The sequence below is a fragment of the Pelodiscus sinensis genome, chromosome 2 (assembly GCF_049634645.1).
Source record: "Pelodiscus sinensis isolate JC-2024 chromosome 2, ASM4963464v1, whole genome shotgun sequence".
Lineage (NCBI taxonomy): Eukaryota > Metazoa > Chordata > Testudines > Trionychidae > Pelodiscus > Pelodiscus sinensis.
Window position 1 is genome coordinate 198,348,731 of NC_134712.1, and position 13,698 is coordinate 198,362,428.

At 41.7% G+C, this 13,698-nt stretch overlaps 1 protein-coding gene across 5 annotated transcripts in view; it reads right to left on the bottom strand.

The window, feature by feature from the left end:
• PALS2 (protein associated with LIN7 2, MAGUK p55 family member) overlaps window positions 1–13,698 on the bottom strand; it is a 104,587-nt gene that overhangs the window by 36,354 nt on the left and 54,535 nt on the right. For all 5 annotated transcript variants that reach the window (XM_075922193.1, XM_075922190.1, XM_075922191.1 and 2 more), the window contains one exon: window positions 12,914–13,141. In XM_075922193.1, the coding sequence (XP_075778308.1) occupies window positions 12,914–13,141 (228 nt within the window). The remainder of the gene's footprint in view (window positions 1–12,913; window positions 13,142–13,698) is intronic.

Genomic DNA, 13,698 nt, shown 5'->3' on the forward strand with positions numbered 1-13,698 from the left:
TTTGGATTATGGACAATGTATTCTGGTTTTTAATTTTCCATGGAAAAAACTCAACATTGCTGTGGCTGAAATCACATCACTTCTGTAAAGCTTATACATTTTGTGAGGACTTTTTGTGATTAATGCAGACATCCCAGGAAGGTACAAGGCTGAGCAGAACAATGGTTGCTCACTGGACTTCCTTTTGAGAATTGCCCATCGGAAGACAGTCATTAAGACAAGGGAAGCCTAATAATCCCTTCTCATCCAAGCTGCCACTACTGGAAAAAAAATACTTTGTAGAGACCCTTGAATAAGGGTACGCAGGTTTCAACGGACCCATAAAAAACAACTCTTCATTTGGAGGTTGGAATAGGATGTGGCTGTGGAAATTACAGTGGCTGAATTCCAAAGTTTGTAAACTCTGTCTCTTGTATAGTAATTCTTGAGGATGTTGGTGGTTAAAAGGCTGAGATCTCCTTGTCTATGGTGTGTTTTCCTCACGGATAGGAGTATAAAGCCCAGAGAGCAAAGCATTACCTTAAAAGGCTTAAGGAGTGGAGAGACTCATGAAATAAGTAGATACTAACAAAGGGCAGATCTCAGATAGTAGTCCATACCTCTACAGGGAAACCTGAGGATTGCAACCATTAGTTCCTCCTCATAACTGCTGTAGCCACTTTCTAAATGTGTTGGTTAAAGGGAAGCTTTCACTACTATCCTGCCCTCATCCAATAAGGCCTGGGACTTATCCTAAAGGAGCTTGTTCTTGAATTTAAAATTTTTTTTATAGTTGCTAACATCACATTTGAACAAAAATGTTTGGTAATTTAAGCTTCAGGACTGAGTGAGAAGACCTGTCTCCTTAGCAGGTTGAGTCACTTATGCCCTTAACCAAAGAGATTGGGCTGTGAGTGCTATTGCTTGGACTGCTCTTTAGTCACCCACACTACAAAGGAGTTAAGCAGTGGATGAGAAAACCAAATTATCCTTCCCCCCCAGAAGGAACAAAGTAGTGCTCTTCACCCTCTTTGGGGGTGAGCATACAAGAAGCGGGGGTGTGCCTAACCATATTTGCCAGGTCCCTGATGACCTTATTGATGGGGAGGGCTGCTCATCAGGAACTAGAAGGCTGCAGAATGCCCCGCAAATTGTTCTGAAACTGTCTCCAGCTCTCCAGTCACCTTGTGCATGAGCTCCTGATATTGCTTGAAGTCATCTGAGGGAAACAGAGGGGATGGTGATGGTGACAAGATCATTCCCAGAACTGCTGACGGTCTCACTTTCCCCTTCCAAATATTCTGATGGTACCAACTATGGGTAACTGAACGATGACAAACAGGACTAGTGAAATGATCTTGAGTGTCTCTGGTAGGGTTCTCATGGTCCCCAAGATTGCCAGCAGAACAGATCAACTGGTGGAGGAGGAATCCATGGCCTCAAGTATCACTTGTCCATCAGCCAATTATATTTGGTCTGGGGCTGGAATCCTGATCTGCGGCTCTGGTCTCATGCTCCCTCCACCTGAAATTGGAGAGGATCCTGCAGGGGCTAAGATTCTTCTGAAGAGGAATCTGGATTCCTTATCTATGGCAGAACAGTTGCCTTGCTGGATAGCCTCTTCTCTGCTGTATCCACATCCCAGAATACAGATGATTCTGACAAGAGAGGTGAATGCAGGTAAGGAAGAGCAAAGATGCCATCTATGGAGACACAGGTCTCACATTACCCTGTAGTCTAAGGAACTATTGGCAAAGCTGTATAACAGTATCTATAAACTTGTGTGCCCCCTTCTTCTGTAAAGAAGATCTGTTCATACCTAAGTTATTAGTACCCATATGTCCTGGCTCTCTTCACTTTGACAGAGTCAGGGAGGGAACCTATTTCTTCAGGAAAGTTTCAGGTCAAGAGGATTGACCCTCATGTCTACATGGCTTTGTCTACACTGCAGGGTTTTTGTGCAAGAAGCTTTTTGCGGAAGAGATCTGCAAAAACTTCTTGTGCAAAAGCGTGTCCACACCTCAAAAGCACATTGCAAAAACAATGCTTTTTTGCACTAGAGAGCATCCACACTGCACAGATGCTCTTACGCAAGAAAGTTTGATGGCCATTCTGTGAATGGCCATCAGAGCACCTGTGCTTTTTGTGATAGGCTCTTTTTGTGCAAGAAACCCCTGTTGAGTGTCCACACACAGCTTTTTGCACAAGAACTCTTGCGCAAAAAAGAGTTATACCTCATACAAGGAGGTATACCTACACTGCAAAAAGCCCCCGTTCTGTCGACTGACTGTAGATTTTCTTGTGCAAAAACGCACTTGGTGTGGACGCTCCATGGGTTTTTGCGCAAAAACCCTGTAGTGCAGTGTAGCCAGACACAAACCCCATCTTGTTTTTCCACGAACCCCATCTTGTTCCCCCCCCCCTCCCCCCAGAGAGCAAGAGAAAGGCAGTCAGCCTTTGATGCCCTGGGAACGCAGGTGTGCTGCCTGTCCCTGACTCTACCATAAACAGAAACCAGACAGTAAATGGGCTAGCTGACGACCCGGGGCCTCCCGTCGCCCTGATGGCTAGTACCAGTAATTGACACGCCTGCACTGTCCCAGGAGAGGAATCTTCGCCCATCACATACCAGAGGTGCCCATTGTCTGCATTTTCCCAGGTGTAAATTATGCTTTGCACCCTTCGTGGGAAACTTAGTGTTCAAAGCCATTTTTCCTAATTGGCCACTTGAGACCAGGAAGAAGCCTACATGACCCAAGGGATATAAAAAGAGGTTCAGCAGCCCACCCCATTTGAGCTCCAATCATCTATACCTGCTGGCAGGTATTGATTGTCTCCCGAGGTCTGTGGGACGCCCAACCTCGCCCTACTTCTTCCCGAGGTATTGAGAGAAAGACGCTGGCCATGCCAAGTCTGGAACGCAGGGGTGAGAATATATACCTGCTATATGTCTATTTTGCATGCATTTAATAAGAGCTCAGAGAACCAAAAGGGTTTCATGGTACCTGTAAGTAACTTATTAGTGTAATTTCTGTCCTGTCCTTTGTAGTGTCTGTGTTATCTGTAACACAGCAGTAGCATTTAACAACTAAGTTTACCCTGTAACAATAAAATAGTAACTGTTTAAGCTTTAACCTGACTCCTTCAGTTGCTGTAACAGAACCAAGCACAATTTAAAAGAACTTCAGCCGGTCATTAGGGACAGATAGAGAGAGCTTGGGCGTTTGGATTTGTGTCACACCCAGGTGGCAAAATCCACTGGGGCACCTTTCAGTCTTTCCCCAAGGCTGCCCGCTGCGAAGGAATTACGAATTCTAGCAGCTAAAATCTAAGGTGTAATAAGCTCTTCCTATAAACTCGGGGCGTCTGAGAGCCTGTTGGCTACCCTCTGCGATGGGACTCCGGTCCTAGCAGTAAAGTCACAGATGTTAAACTATTTTTCGGGGCGCCCTCCAGCCTCCTATGCTGCCCACTGCAACGAGACTGTCTCAGCAGTTGAAGACTTGGGTGTAACATACACGCACACACTGCCCTGACCGTCGGCTGACATGCGGACATAGCCTAAGAATGCTCCTTGTTCTCATGTGAAGCCTTTTTTTAGGCTTAACAATTGTAGTCTCCGTACCAGAGCTTGTGGTTTGAGGGGCACTTCCCTCTTGTTGAGATTGTCAGGGAACACTTCTGTTCATCAATCTCATTGGAGCTTTATTACCTTCTCCACAAAACGTTTTCTCAGTCTCAGTTCACAAGTTTGGGGGGAAGGGGGAGAAAGAGTGGCAGATACTGCACTTGAATATGAGCTTTAATCAGACAGTAGAAGCACGGTTAATGTTCATTGCTCTTTAAAAAGGAGCAAGAAAAACAAACAGTTCTTGACACCTAGCACCCTACACAAAATCCCAGACTTCTCCAGGAAAACATGTCCACAAGTGGGAAAAAATAAGGGGTAAACATCTAACTATACTATATAGACCTTGCAATAAAATACTGAAGCTAATAAAAATCAAATATATCATACACAATGACAGGGAAAAAAAATAGGAGCGGATGGCACTTAAGATTCCAACTCAGACTATACAGCAGTAGGAAGGAACTGGAGGGATATTGGCCTTTACCACCATGCACACTCTGCTCAAGATGATCTATAGGCACTATTTAAAAAAAAAATTTTTTTTTTTTAAATCAAACTTAAAACCATGGAGTACATTCCTATCCCATGTGTGAAATATATACAAAGGAACCATCATTGAAGAACAAACTAACTTTAAGGCTACCACTCCTAGCCGAAATACTTTGGCAATTAGGGAAAATATGAGAAGCAAAACAGTCTGCAGGACTGGCACTGAAAATGAATGATCTCCTCAGGCCTAGTATCAGCCAACAGGGATCTATAGGCATATAAAATCATCCAGGCATAGTACAAAATTCCCTGCATGAACTAAATGTCTCTTTTCCACCCTCCCCTTTTAACTCCCCCCACCCCATCCCCAATCTCCGCATTAGTCGATTGTCTAGTTTTTTTCCCCCTTGAATATGAACAAATTCAGCCATTTCAAAAATCAAAATTGGTCCATCTCTTCTGGTACTATAAAACCTAGGGAAAGGACTCCCAGATTCTGCACCTATACTTGAATAGGCAACAAACTAGGGATGTTAAAATGCGTATATTCAGGTAAATTTGTAACCATGTTTACACATGCAGGGGAAGAGGAAGAGGCAGCTGCGTGGGGTAGGAGGCAGTTGGCTCCCACTTCCCCACCCCACTCCTTGCTGCTTTTGATACAGAGGCAGCAGTGCACAGGGTTGGAGGCTGAGTGTAATCCTGAAGGTAAACCAATGGCCCCACGCTCACTGGTTACCATTTACACTATCACATCCCTAACATGATAGAGATGCAGCCGTGTTAGCCTGGTCTAGCTGAAACAAGAGACAGGACTATGCAGCACTTTAAAGACTAACAAGATGGTTTATTAGGTTATGAGCTTTCGTAGGCCAGACCCACTTCCTCAGATCAGTTTGTGGAAGAAAATTGGCATGACCATATATACTAAAGGGATGCAATCAAAAAAAGTGAACACAAAATTGACAAATCAGATTTTAGAACAGAGGAAGGTGAGGGGGGAAGGTTAGTGTCTGTGAGGTAATGATAATAGAAGTGATAATTGGGGAAGCTATCTTTGTAATGAGTGAGATAATTAGCATCTTTGTTAAGGCTGGGTTGAGTTTGTAGCTAGAGGGGTTCTGCCCTACCTCCCCCTTGAACTGGATTCAATTTTGTGGTGACCTTGAGGCTTTCTTTTGCTGCCTCCTCATGGCCCCACAGTATGCTAACATCTTTATGGCTGACTTAGAACAACATTTCCTCAGATCTCGTCCCCTTTTATCCCTTCTACTTACGCTACATCGATGGCATCTTTATGATCTGGACCCATGGCCAAGAAACACTGGATGCATTCCACAGACTTTAACAACCTACACCACAACCCACCATCAATCTCAGCCTGGACCATTCTACATGAGAGATCCATTTCCTGGACACCACAGTACAAATCACCAATGGTAAATTAAACACCACTCTACAGAAAACCCACTGACTCCTACAGTTACCTACATGCCTCCAGCTCCCATCCAGGACCCACCATACGATCTATCGTCTATAGCCAAGCCCTTAGATACAATTGCATCTGCTCTAATCCCACTGACAGAGACCAGAAACTTCAGGATCTCTACCAAGCATTTATAAACCTCAATTACCCACCCAGAGAAATAAAAAAAACAAATTGAAAGACCCAGAAACCATCTACTTCAAGACATACCCAAGAAAAACAGCAACAGAACACCTATAGCCCCCAACTTAAACCCGTCCAATGCATTATCAATAAACTACAACCTATACTGGAACAGGATACTACCCTCCGAGAGATTCTGGGAGACAGACCCATAGTCTCCTATAGACAACCACCTAACCTCAGAATGATTCTCACCAACAATCACAGGACATACCACACTAATACCAATACCAACTCTGGAATTTTCCCTTGCAACAAACCCTGGTGTCAGCTTTGTCCACATATTTACTCTGCTGACACCATTACTGGACCTAACCATGCCAGTTACAAGATCAAGAACATATATTCCTGTTCATCCAGAAATATAATTTATGCCATCATGTGCCTAAAGTGTCCGTCTGCTATGTATATTGTACAAACGTCTCAGACACTTCGCCAAAGAATCTATGCACATAAGACAGACATCAGGGTCTTTCACAGAGAGAAAACTGTTGCTCGCCATTTTAACCAGACTGACCATTTTCTCAATGACCTTAAAACATGCATATTGCTTCAAAGAGATTTTAACTCCAGACTTCAAAGAGAAGCCTCAGAACAGTCATTCATGCTTAAATTTGACACTTTACGTATGGGCTAATTATCTCACCCGTTACAGAGATCGCTTCCGCAATTATCACCCCTAATATCATTACCTCATAGACACTAACCTTCCCCCCTCACTCTCCTCTGTTCTAAAACCTGATTTGTCAATTTTATAGGTGTTCACTTTTTTTTTTTTGATTGCATCCTTTTGGTATATATGGTCATGCCAATTTTCTTCCACAAACTGATCTGAGGAAGTGGGTCTGGTCCATGAAAGCTCATCACCTAATAAACCATCTTGTTAGTCTTTAAAGTGCTGTATAGTCACATCCCTATCATAAACTGCACAGTTAATAAAACCCGTATTATTTTTATTTCTAAAAAGAAACTGAGAGCAGGACGAACAGAGGGAGAAGAGAGGCATCACTTGTAATTTTATATAGTACCTTCTGGTTATTACTTCTGGTGCCCAATCTTGTAAGTGTTTTTCTCTGAAAGTGAAGAAGCCTCCTCCACTTTCAATCACTCAATGAATCAGTATGGTAGATAGAATGAACCTCAGAAGGGTTTCTCAAGATGAAAGAGCCTCTTATTCTATTATAGGAAATGTGAATAAAGAGGGTAAGAAAAAATGTTACCTTTTTCTGCATAGGTCTATAGGGGGTGTCAAATGTGAGCCTGATCGAGCTCACAAAATACATCTACACAGACTGGCTACATATATAACCTTCCAAACATGAACTGAATGTAAAAATGCAGTGCTATCTGCTTGATTCTGTAAATATCTTGCCTTGTCTACCAATAACCTGATAATGATTACATTTTAAAGCATCAACTATTAAATTGGTTATTTTAGCAATGGAACGAGGAAAGGGTTGAGATCAAAATATACAAGTCAGAGGTGAGAAACATGCAGTAATAAGGTACTGAACAGACAACTGCAGTCCAGTCTTATGCTTGGAGCTTTGAAATTTTAGGCGGATACTTGAAAGCTTTTTACCTTAGTTCTTTCTGCCCATGAATTTCAAATATTTTTATATAAAGATCCCTAGCCTTTATTCACTTGTACTGTACTGAGTAGTGTTTGTAAGTTTTGAACCTTTTCAATGATTTCTGCCTCTGCTAGCAGGATTAGAGAGTTAAGCTTTAAACGCAAGAAAGAAGACTGAGAAACTGCTCTTCAAAAGGCTACACTTTGAAGCATGATTTCTATATCGTCTTTTCTCTTTTCATCATGGTTTAAAAAAAGGATCCTTAACAGATAAAAGAACAGCTGTGGTGTTACAGAGTAATCCTTGCTAGTCATGGCAGAAGTTAGATTTTGGTGAGAAAAAGAAGCTTCTTGTTTTCTGGGCTATTGATTATCTGAACTGAAGGCTCTGACAGGCTGAGCGTCAATTTGTGAATGCCTAAGTTGAGAGACCTTAAAGGGGCCACGTTTTCATAAAATGTTGAGTATCCTCTGAAAAATCAGGCCAATTCTTAGTACTCTCAAGCAATGTTCCCTCCAATGTTTTCCAGCCATGTGCAGTTTTTTGTATTAGCCAAAACCTTGGATAAAAAAAGTTTAAAGGGGGTTTCAGGATCTTCTCTGCATATTATATAATATCCAGTTTTAATACAGCACTTTTCATTAGCAGATCTCAACACACTTCACAATCTTTAATATATTTGTTCTTACAAATATCACTATGAGATAAGAACAGTAGCACTTCCCTGTTTATACAGATGGGGATTTGAGAAACAGAGAAGGTGAGTGACTTGCGTAAGATCACACAGGAAGCCCTTTGTAGAGCAAGGGAACTGAATCTAGGTCTCCCGTACCCAAGGCAAGTGCCCTAACTACACAATTCTCTCTCTCGGGCCACTGAGGCACCTAAGGACATAAAGATAATTTAAGATAAGCTTATGTGATTTACTGTAAGCCAACATATGCTTCAGTAACATCATTAAAATAAATCATATTCCTGAAAAAACTGTGTGCTTTAAAAGAAATCTACTTTTAAATGGTCAAACCTATAGTCACTGAAATAGTCCAGCCTGTTTGCTTCCAAAGCTGTAATTTACTAAAAAATTCATTACATTTCTAGACCAATACTAAAAATCCTATCCCATGTAGAACAATTTTTAAACAAAGAATAATGTTAATGTGACCAAAACAAGAAGGAAAAAAATCCAAGTAGGGAGAAAGTAGTAATTGTAAAAATAGGGCTGTCAAGTGATTAAAAATTTTAATATCAATTCATCACATGCAACTCCCCTCTGAAATGCTTTGGAAGCATTTCAATGGGGCAGCACTGCATGCAGCCTGGGATCAGATGGAGTTCCCAGTTGACCCAGGGATACATGCAGTACTGCCCCTTGGAAGAGCTGCTGCGGTGTTTCAAAAGGGCAGCGCAAGCTGAAGCCTGGGATCAGCTGGAGTCCCCAGCTGACCCCAGGCTCCATGCAGCGCTGCCCGTTTAATACACTGGATTGGAGCTTCAAAGGGATAGCACAAGTAGAGCCAGGGATCAGCTGAAGTCCCCAGCTGATCCCCAGCTCTGTGTAGCAAAGCCCCTTTGAAATGATCCCCGGCTCCGCTTGCACTGCCGGAGTGGCACTTCAAAGAGGCAGTGCAGCATTAACACCTGCGATTAACATTATTTTTTAACGTGTTAATCCTGTCCTGCATTAATCGCAAGTGTTAACGCAGGTCAACTGACAGCCCTAATGTAAAATTCAGAGATAAGATTTGCTTGTCTCTCATAACTAGCTTCTTTATTCTGAACATTGTATTTTAACAGCACTGAAACCATAAAGAAAGAATTAAGAAAGTTAACTGTAAAAATTATCAGATGAATTGTACAAATTAAGTTGTACTATTATGTATATGACACGAATATCGAGCTTGCTGTCAAAAAGTGACATCTGTGGAAGACACTGTCCAATTTGAAACACTCAGCTAGCAGATCCAACAGCCTCCGTGGGCCCTGGGCAAGGTGGGAGGTGGCAATTTAAAAGGGCACAGCACTCTGCTGCTGCTACTTCAGCAGCACTGGTGGCGGGAGCCCCAGGCCCATTTGAACTGCCAGGCCACAGAGCAACTGTGTCTTTTGCACCCCACTGGCAGGCTTGTGCTTAGAGAACACATGAACTGAAGACCAAGTCACTACCTTCCTGATCTTTTTGTAGAATAAGTAGGACTTCCCTGCCCATCAAGAGATGAACCTGGTTTGATTAATTTAGCAAGAATAGAATCTTTGGAATTATAAGCTGCCTTGATTCAAAATCTGGCAATTGAGGTGTTTAATTTTCTTCTTCGTGCAGTATGGTAGAAAAGAAGAACCATGGATATCTGAAAGCTATTGTCCTTTTGAGGCAAGTTCAGGAAGCTCTTCACACATGGAAGTTGTATTTTAAACTTCCCCTTCAGAAATTTAAGATTTTCAAGACCTCCATGGGATCAGTTAGCATTATGCAGAAAAGAGAACAGGAAGGAGTACTAGACTTGGAAGGACTTAGACACAAAAATTAAGGAAAAGACAAGTCTCATGAGGAGGGTTAAGACAGACAGTGAGGGGGGAAAAAATTATTTGAAGAGACTTAACTGGAAGAGTGTGCCAATCCTAGCCTGGCAAAGCACTGAAGATTGGCAGAGAAAAAATGCACCAAAGCAACAAGAGTCCAAAGTACACTGGAACATCCGTATTCCAGGTGTTCCTAATTTGGTAACACCCATGGTACAGACCCTAGCAGGTGGAGGTGAAAGCAGCTCTGTGCACTGCCACTCCTCCTCCCCCCAGCTTGACAAAAGTGTCAAAATCTCAGCATTTCGACTTTATTTTATTCATCATAAAAGTTAATTGTCCTTCAGAAACACATTATGTGATATGACTAACATCTTCAATATGTGCTTCATCCTTTCATCATCACGCCCCAGAGGAAAAATAGTTTGACAATATGGAGTATTCAATTTTTGTTTTCTTTTAATGTATGTTATGTGTTGTCAGTTCCTGTGGGAGTTGGCTCTGTTCCCACAGCAGCTCTCATGCACAATTGAGCTTTACAGTTTGCAGCAGACAGCTCTGTTGTGCTAGAAGATCAGAGTTGTCAACAATGATCCTTATCTCAGAGCTACAAGTGATCTTCTAGAAATCCTGAATCCAAGCCATTAAGTGCCTCAAAGGTAAGGATTAAGACTTTGAATTTGACTCGCTCTATATGAGAAGACACTGTAGAGGGTTGATCACAGGTCTGAATTGCTCATTGTAACTTGTGTGGCTGAGGAGAGACACGGTCACATCTTGTAGTAGTTAATATTTCCTAACAACTGTTTGCAGCAACAAAATATGCCTGGAGATGAAGCTAACAGAGTTAAATGACAGAAGGGATCCATTGTGATCATTTACTCTAGCTTCTTGTATGACATAGAATTTACCCAAAATCATTCCTAGCACAGCTCGTTCAGAAAAAAGAAAATCCAACTTTAATTTATAAATCGTCACTGACAGAGTTCCCCACCCACCTTGGTTAAAATGTACACCTTATTCCCAGGCTGAATTTGTCTAGCTTCAGATTCCAGCCATTGGATCATCTAAACAGGTGATAAAGGCAACATTTAACTGAGGATCAGGTCATTCATCATCAGGTGAAGACTTAGGCTTTGTCTACACCAGTAGATGTATAGGGCTGAAACTACAGCACTGCTCGCAGAGTGCACCAATAAAATCTCTGTTGCATGTCTGCATTGTCAGCTGCCAGCACGGTAGCATGACCACACTTGTAGCAAGACACTTATCTTGCCACCCATAGTACCGATGTACCTAGTGTGACAAAGCTCCTATGAAAACTTGGTGGGTCCTGTGCTTCCTAGTGGATCTGCTTGCCTCAAAGGCTCACAGCAGCCCACAATTTTAGACACCATGCCTAGGGCTTTAGTTTGCTATGTGTTGAGTTCTTATCAGCCAGCATATGGTAAGAACAGAGAATAAACTCCATAGTCTTTTCCCTGAGTGGAAATTGGTAGGTGGGTGTTCGGGGGAACCCAGGCCCACAATCTACTCCGGGTTTCACGCCAGGGTCCTGTAACAGTAGTTGCCTGTGAGAGTCCCTGACACCTGCTATAAGACACCTCCAAAACCGGAGCTACTTCCCCACACCCTCCTCCTCTCCAGTTCATTGTCCTAGTGTTCAAATTGTTGCCTCCTTTCCTCCTGCTCTCAGCAGCACTTTCTTCCGTCCTCTCAGCTACACGTACGCACCCTAACTGCATTCAAAGCTTCTTTTATAGCCAGTCAGAACTGGTTTCCTTAATCATTCCTTAATATAAACATTTTGGTCTTTAGTAAAGGAACAACATATAAAAGCAAGCATATTCTTTGTATGTTATGTTGCTCAATCAAAATTAATCTATATCTCAGTTGTACACTTATGCTTTGTCTGGTTAAAATCCAATTATATGAACCTTCCTTTATTTGTCTATCTTTTTAATATAGAAAGCAAGCTACCTACATTAAGAAGCAGTAAGAGGCATTTTAAGACATCAATTACCATGATATCCTATGGGCCGGGTATTTCATTCTCCAGTTTATTTGCAGTATCTGTGTTTACTACCAACTGTTCCAAGTTAAGAGAAAAACACAACCATACCTCATTCTTACGAGACAATAGTAACAATCCAAAAACAAAAAAAACCCACAGCAAAAAATTACAAATATAGTCCAAAAATTATCAGTCTTCAAAATATTCATTTTTTCAAAATTCCAACTAGCTATATAGCAATATTACATTACATGATATATCCTGTGCCTAACAATAAAGGGACAACTTGAAATCTGTTTTAAAGAGAGAATTAAAGATACTACAGTAAAACTCCGGCATACAATGGTCCAGCACTCCTGATGGTCCGACACCATCTGGAAGCCAGAACTGCTCTGGGCAGCCGGACAATTGGAGCTGCTCTGCCCCCAGCTTCCCCGATTCAGCCGCTGCTGAAACTGACCAGCATCTGACTCTGGGAAGCCCAGGGCAGAGCACCCCAGCTGCTCTGCCCCAGGTTTCCTGGAGTCAGCCGCTGGTCAGTTTCAGCAGCAGCTGACTTGGGAATTCCTGGGGCAGAGCAGCTGGGGTGCTGCCGGGTTGGTCCCGCAGCGCCGAGGGGCGTATCCCCCTACTCCACTCCAGACCCCTCATAGCCCCCCCTTCCAATAGTCCGGCATATTTGATAATTCGGCACCCCCTGGGTCCTTAAAGGTGCTGGATTATCGGACGTTTACTGTATATTTTCTCTTCAGTCCCCCCACTAATTTTTATGGTTTTAGTTACATATTCTTTCCTCTTTTAAAAGATTATTTTTCTCCCTCTTGTCTACTGTATGGGAAAGAATCAAAAGGGAAACTGTCTAGCTATGCAGGTGAAGAGTTAAAGTGACCTTACACAAGAGTGCTGTCAACTGCATACAAAAACACAATAGAGAAGTCTTGTCTCCATTCCTTTCGTTATAATAATTTCATGTGTTATAAACAACATCACTAAATAAAATACTGTTTTGGCAAAAGCAATGAAAATATCATACTACTGACCTGTTGGGGAATAATAGTGTCTCTATAGCTAGGAAGAATTTTCAGAGTAACACTGCCACTAATGTTTTTCAGTAGTTCTTGCAGTTCTTTTGGATTGTTTCCAACTTCATGGCCATTCACTTCTTTAATGATGTCACCCACATGCAGCAGACCCTGTCGATCTATCATTCCACCATGCAAGATTCGTGCTATTACCAGGTCATTATTCTCAACCCTAAATGTAACACCCTAAAAGGAAACATTGAATAACAATTACGTAGTTTAATATCATTGTTTGAGTTTGACCTTAAATTTTATTTTAACATTTACCAAACAATTATTACAGGACCTTATTGAGCTATCCTAGTTATTTCTTATCCAAAATGCTGACTTTTTAATAGTGACCACTGCACAAACTGTTAACATACTGACATTATTGCACTGTATTATACAATAAATATGGATGTATATGTACTTCAGGCAGGAAATTGGTACGCAAGCATACACCAGTCAGATATTTGCTCTGACTTAACTAAGTTCTGTCATTCTTTATTAGGATCAAATACAAAAAAGTTTCTTCATATTACTTAGGCTAGCATATCATCCTACCTAATAACAAGGTCATCATTTATCCTTGAAGAGAAGAGTGTAGGAGAATCACGTATCTTCATATTTTAGTTTTCATTATTGCATCTCTTGTCAAACGGATATTGAAAAGTTTTAGTGCACATTACAATTACTCAATATAAAAAATAAACACCAGAATGAGTACAGAGAAGTGCAGAATTCTAAACATCTCAAATATC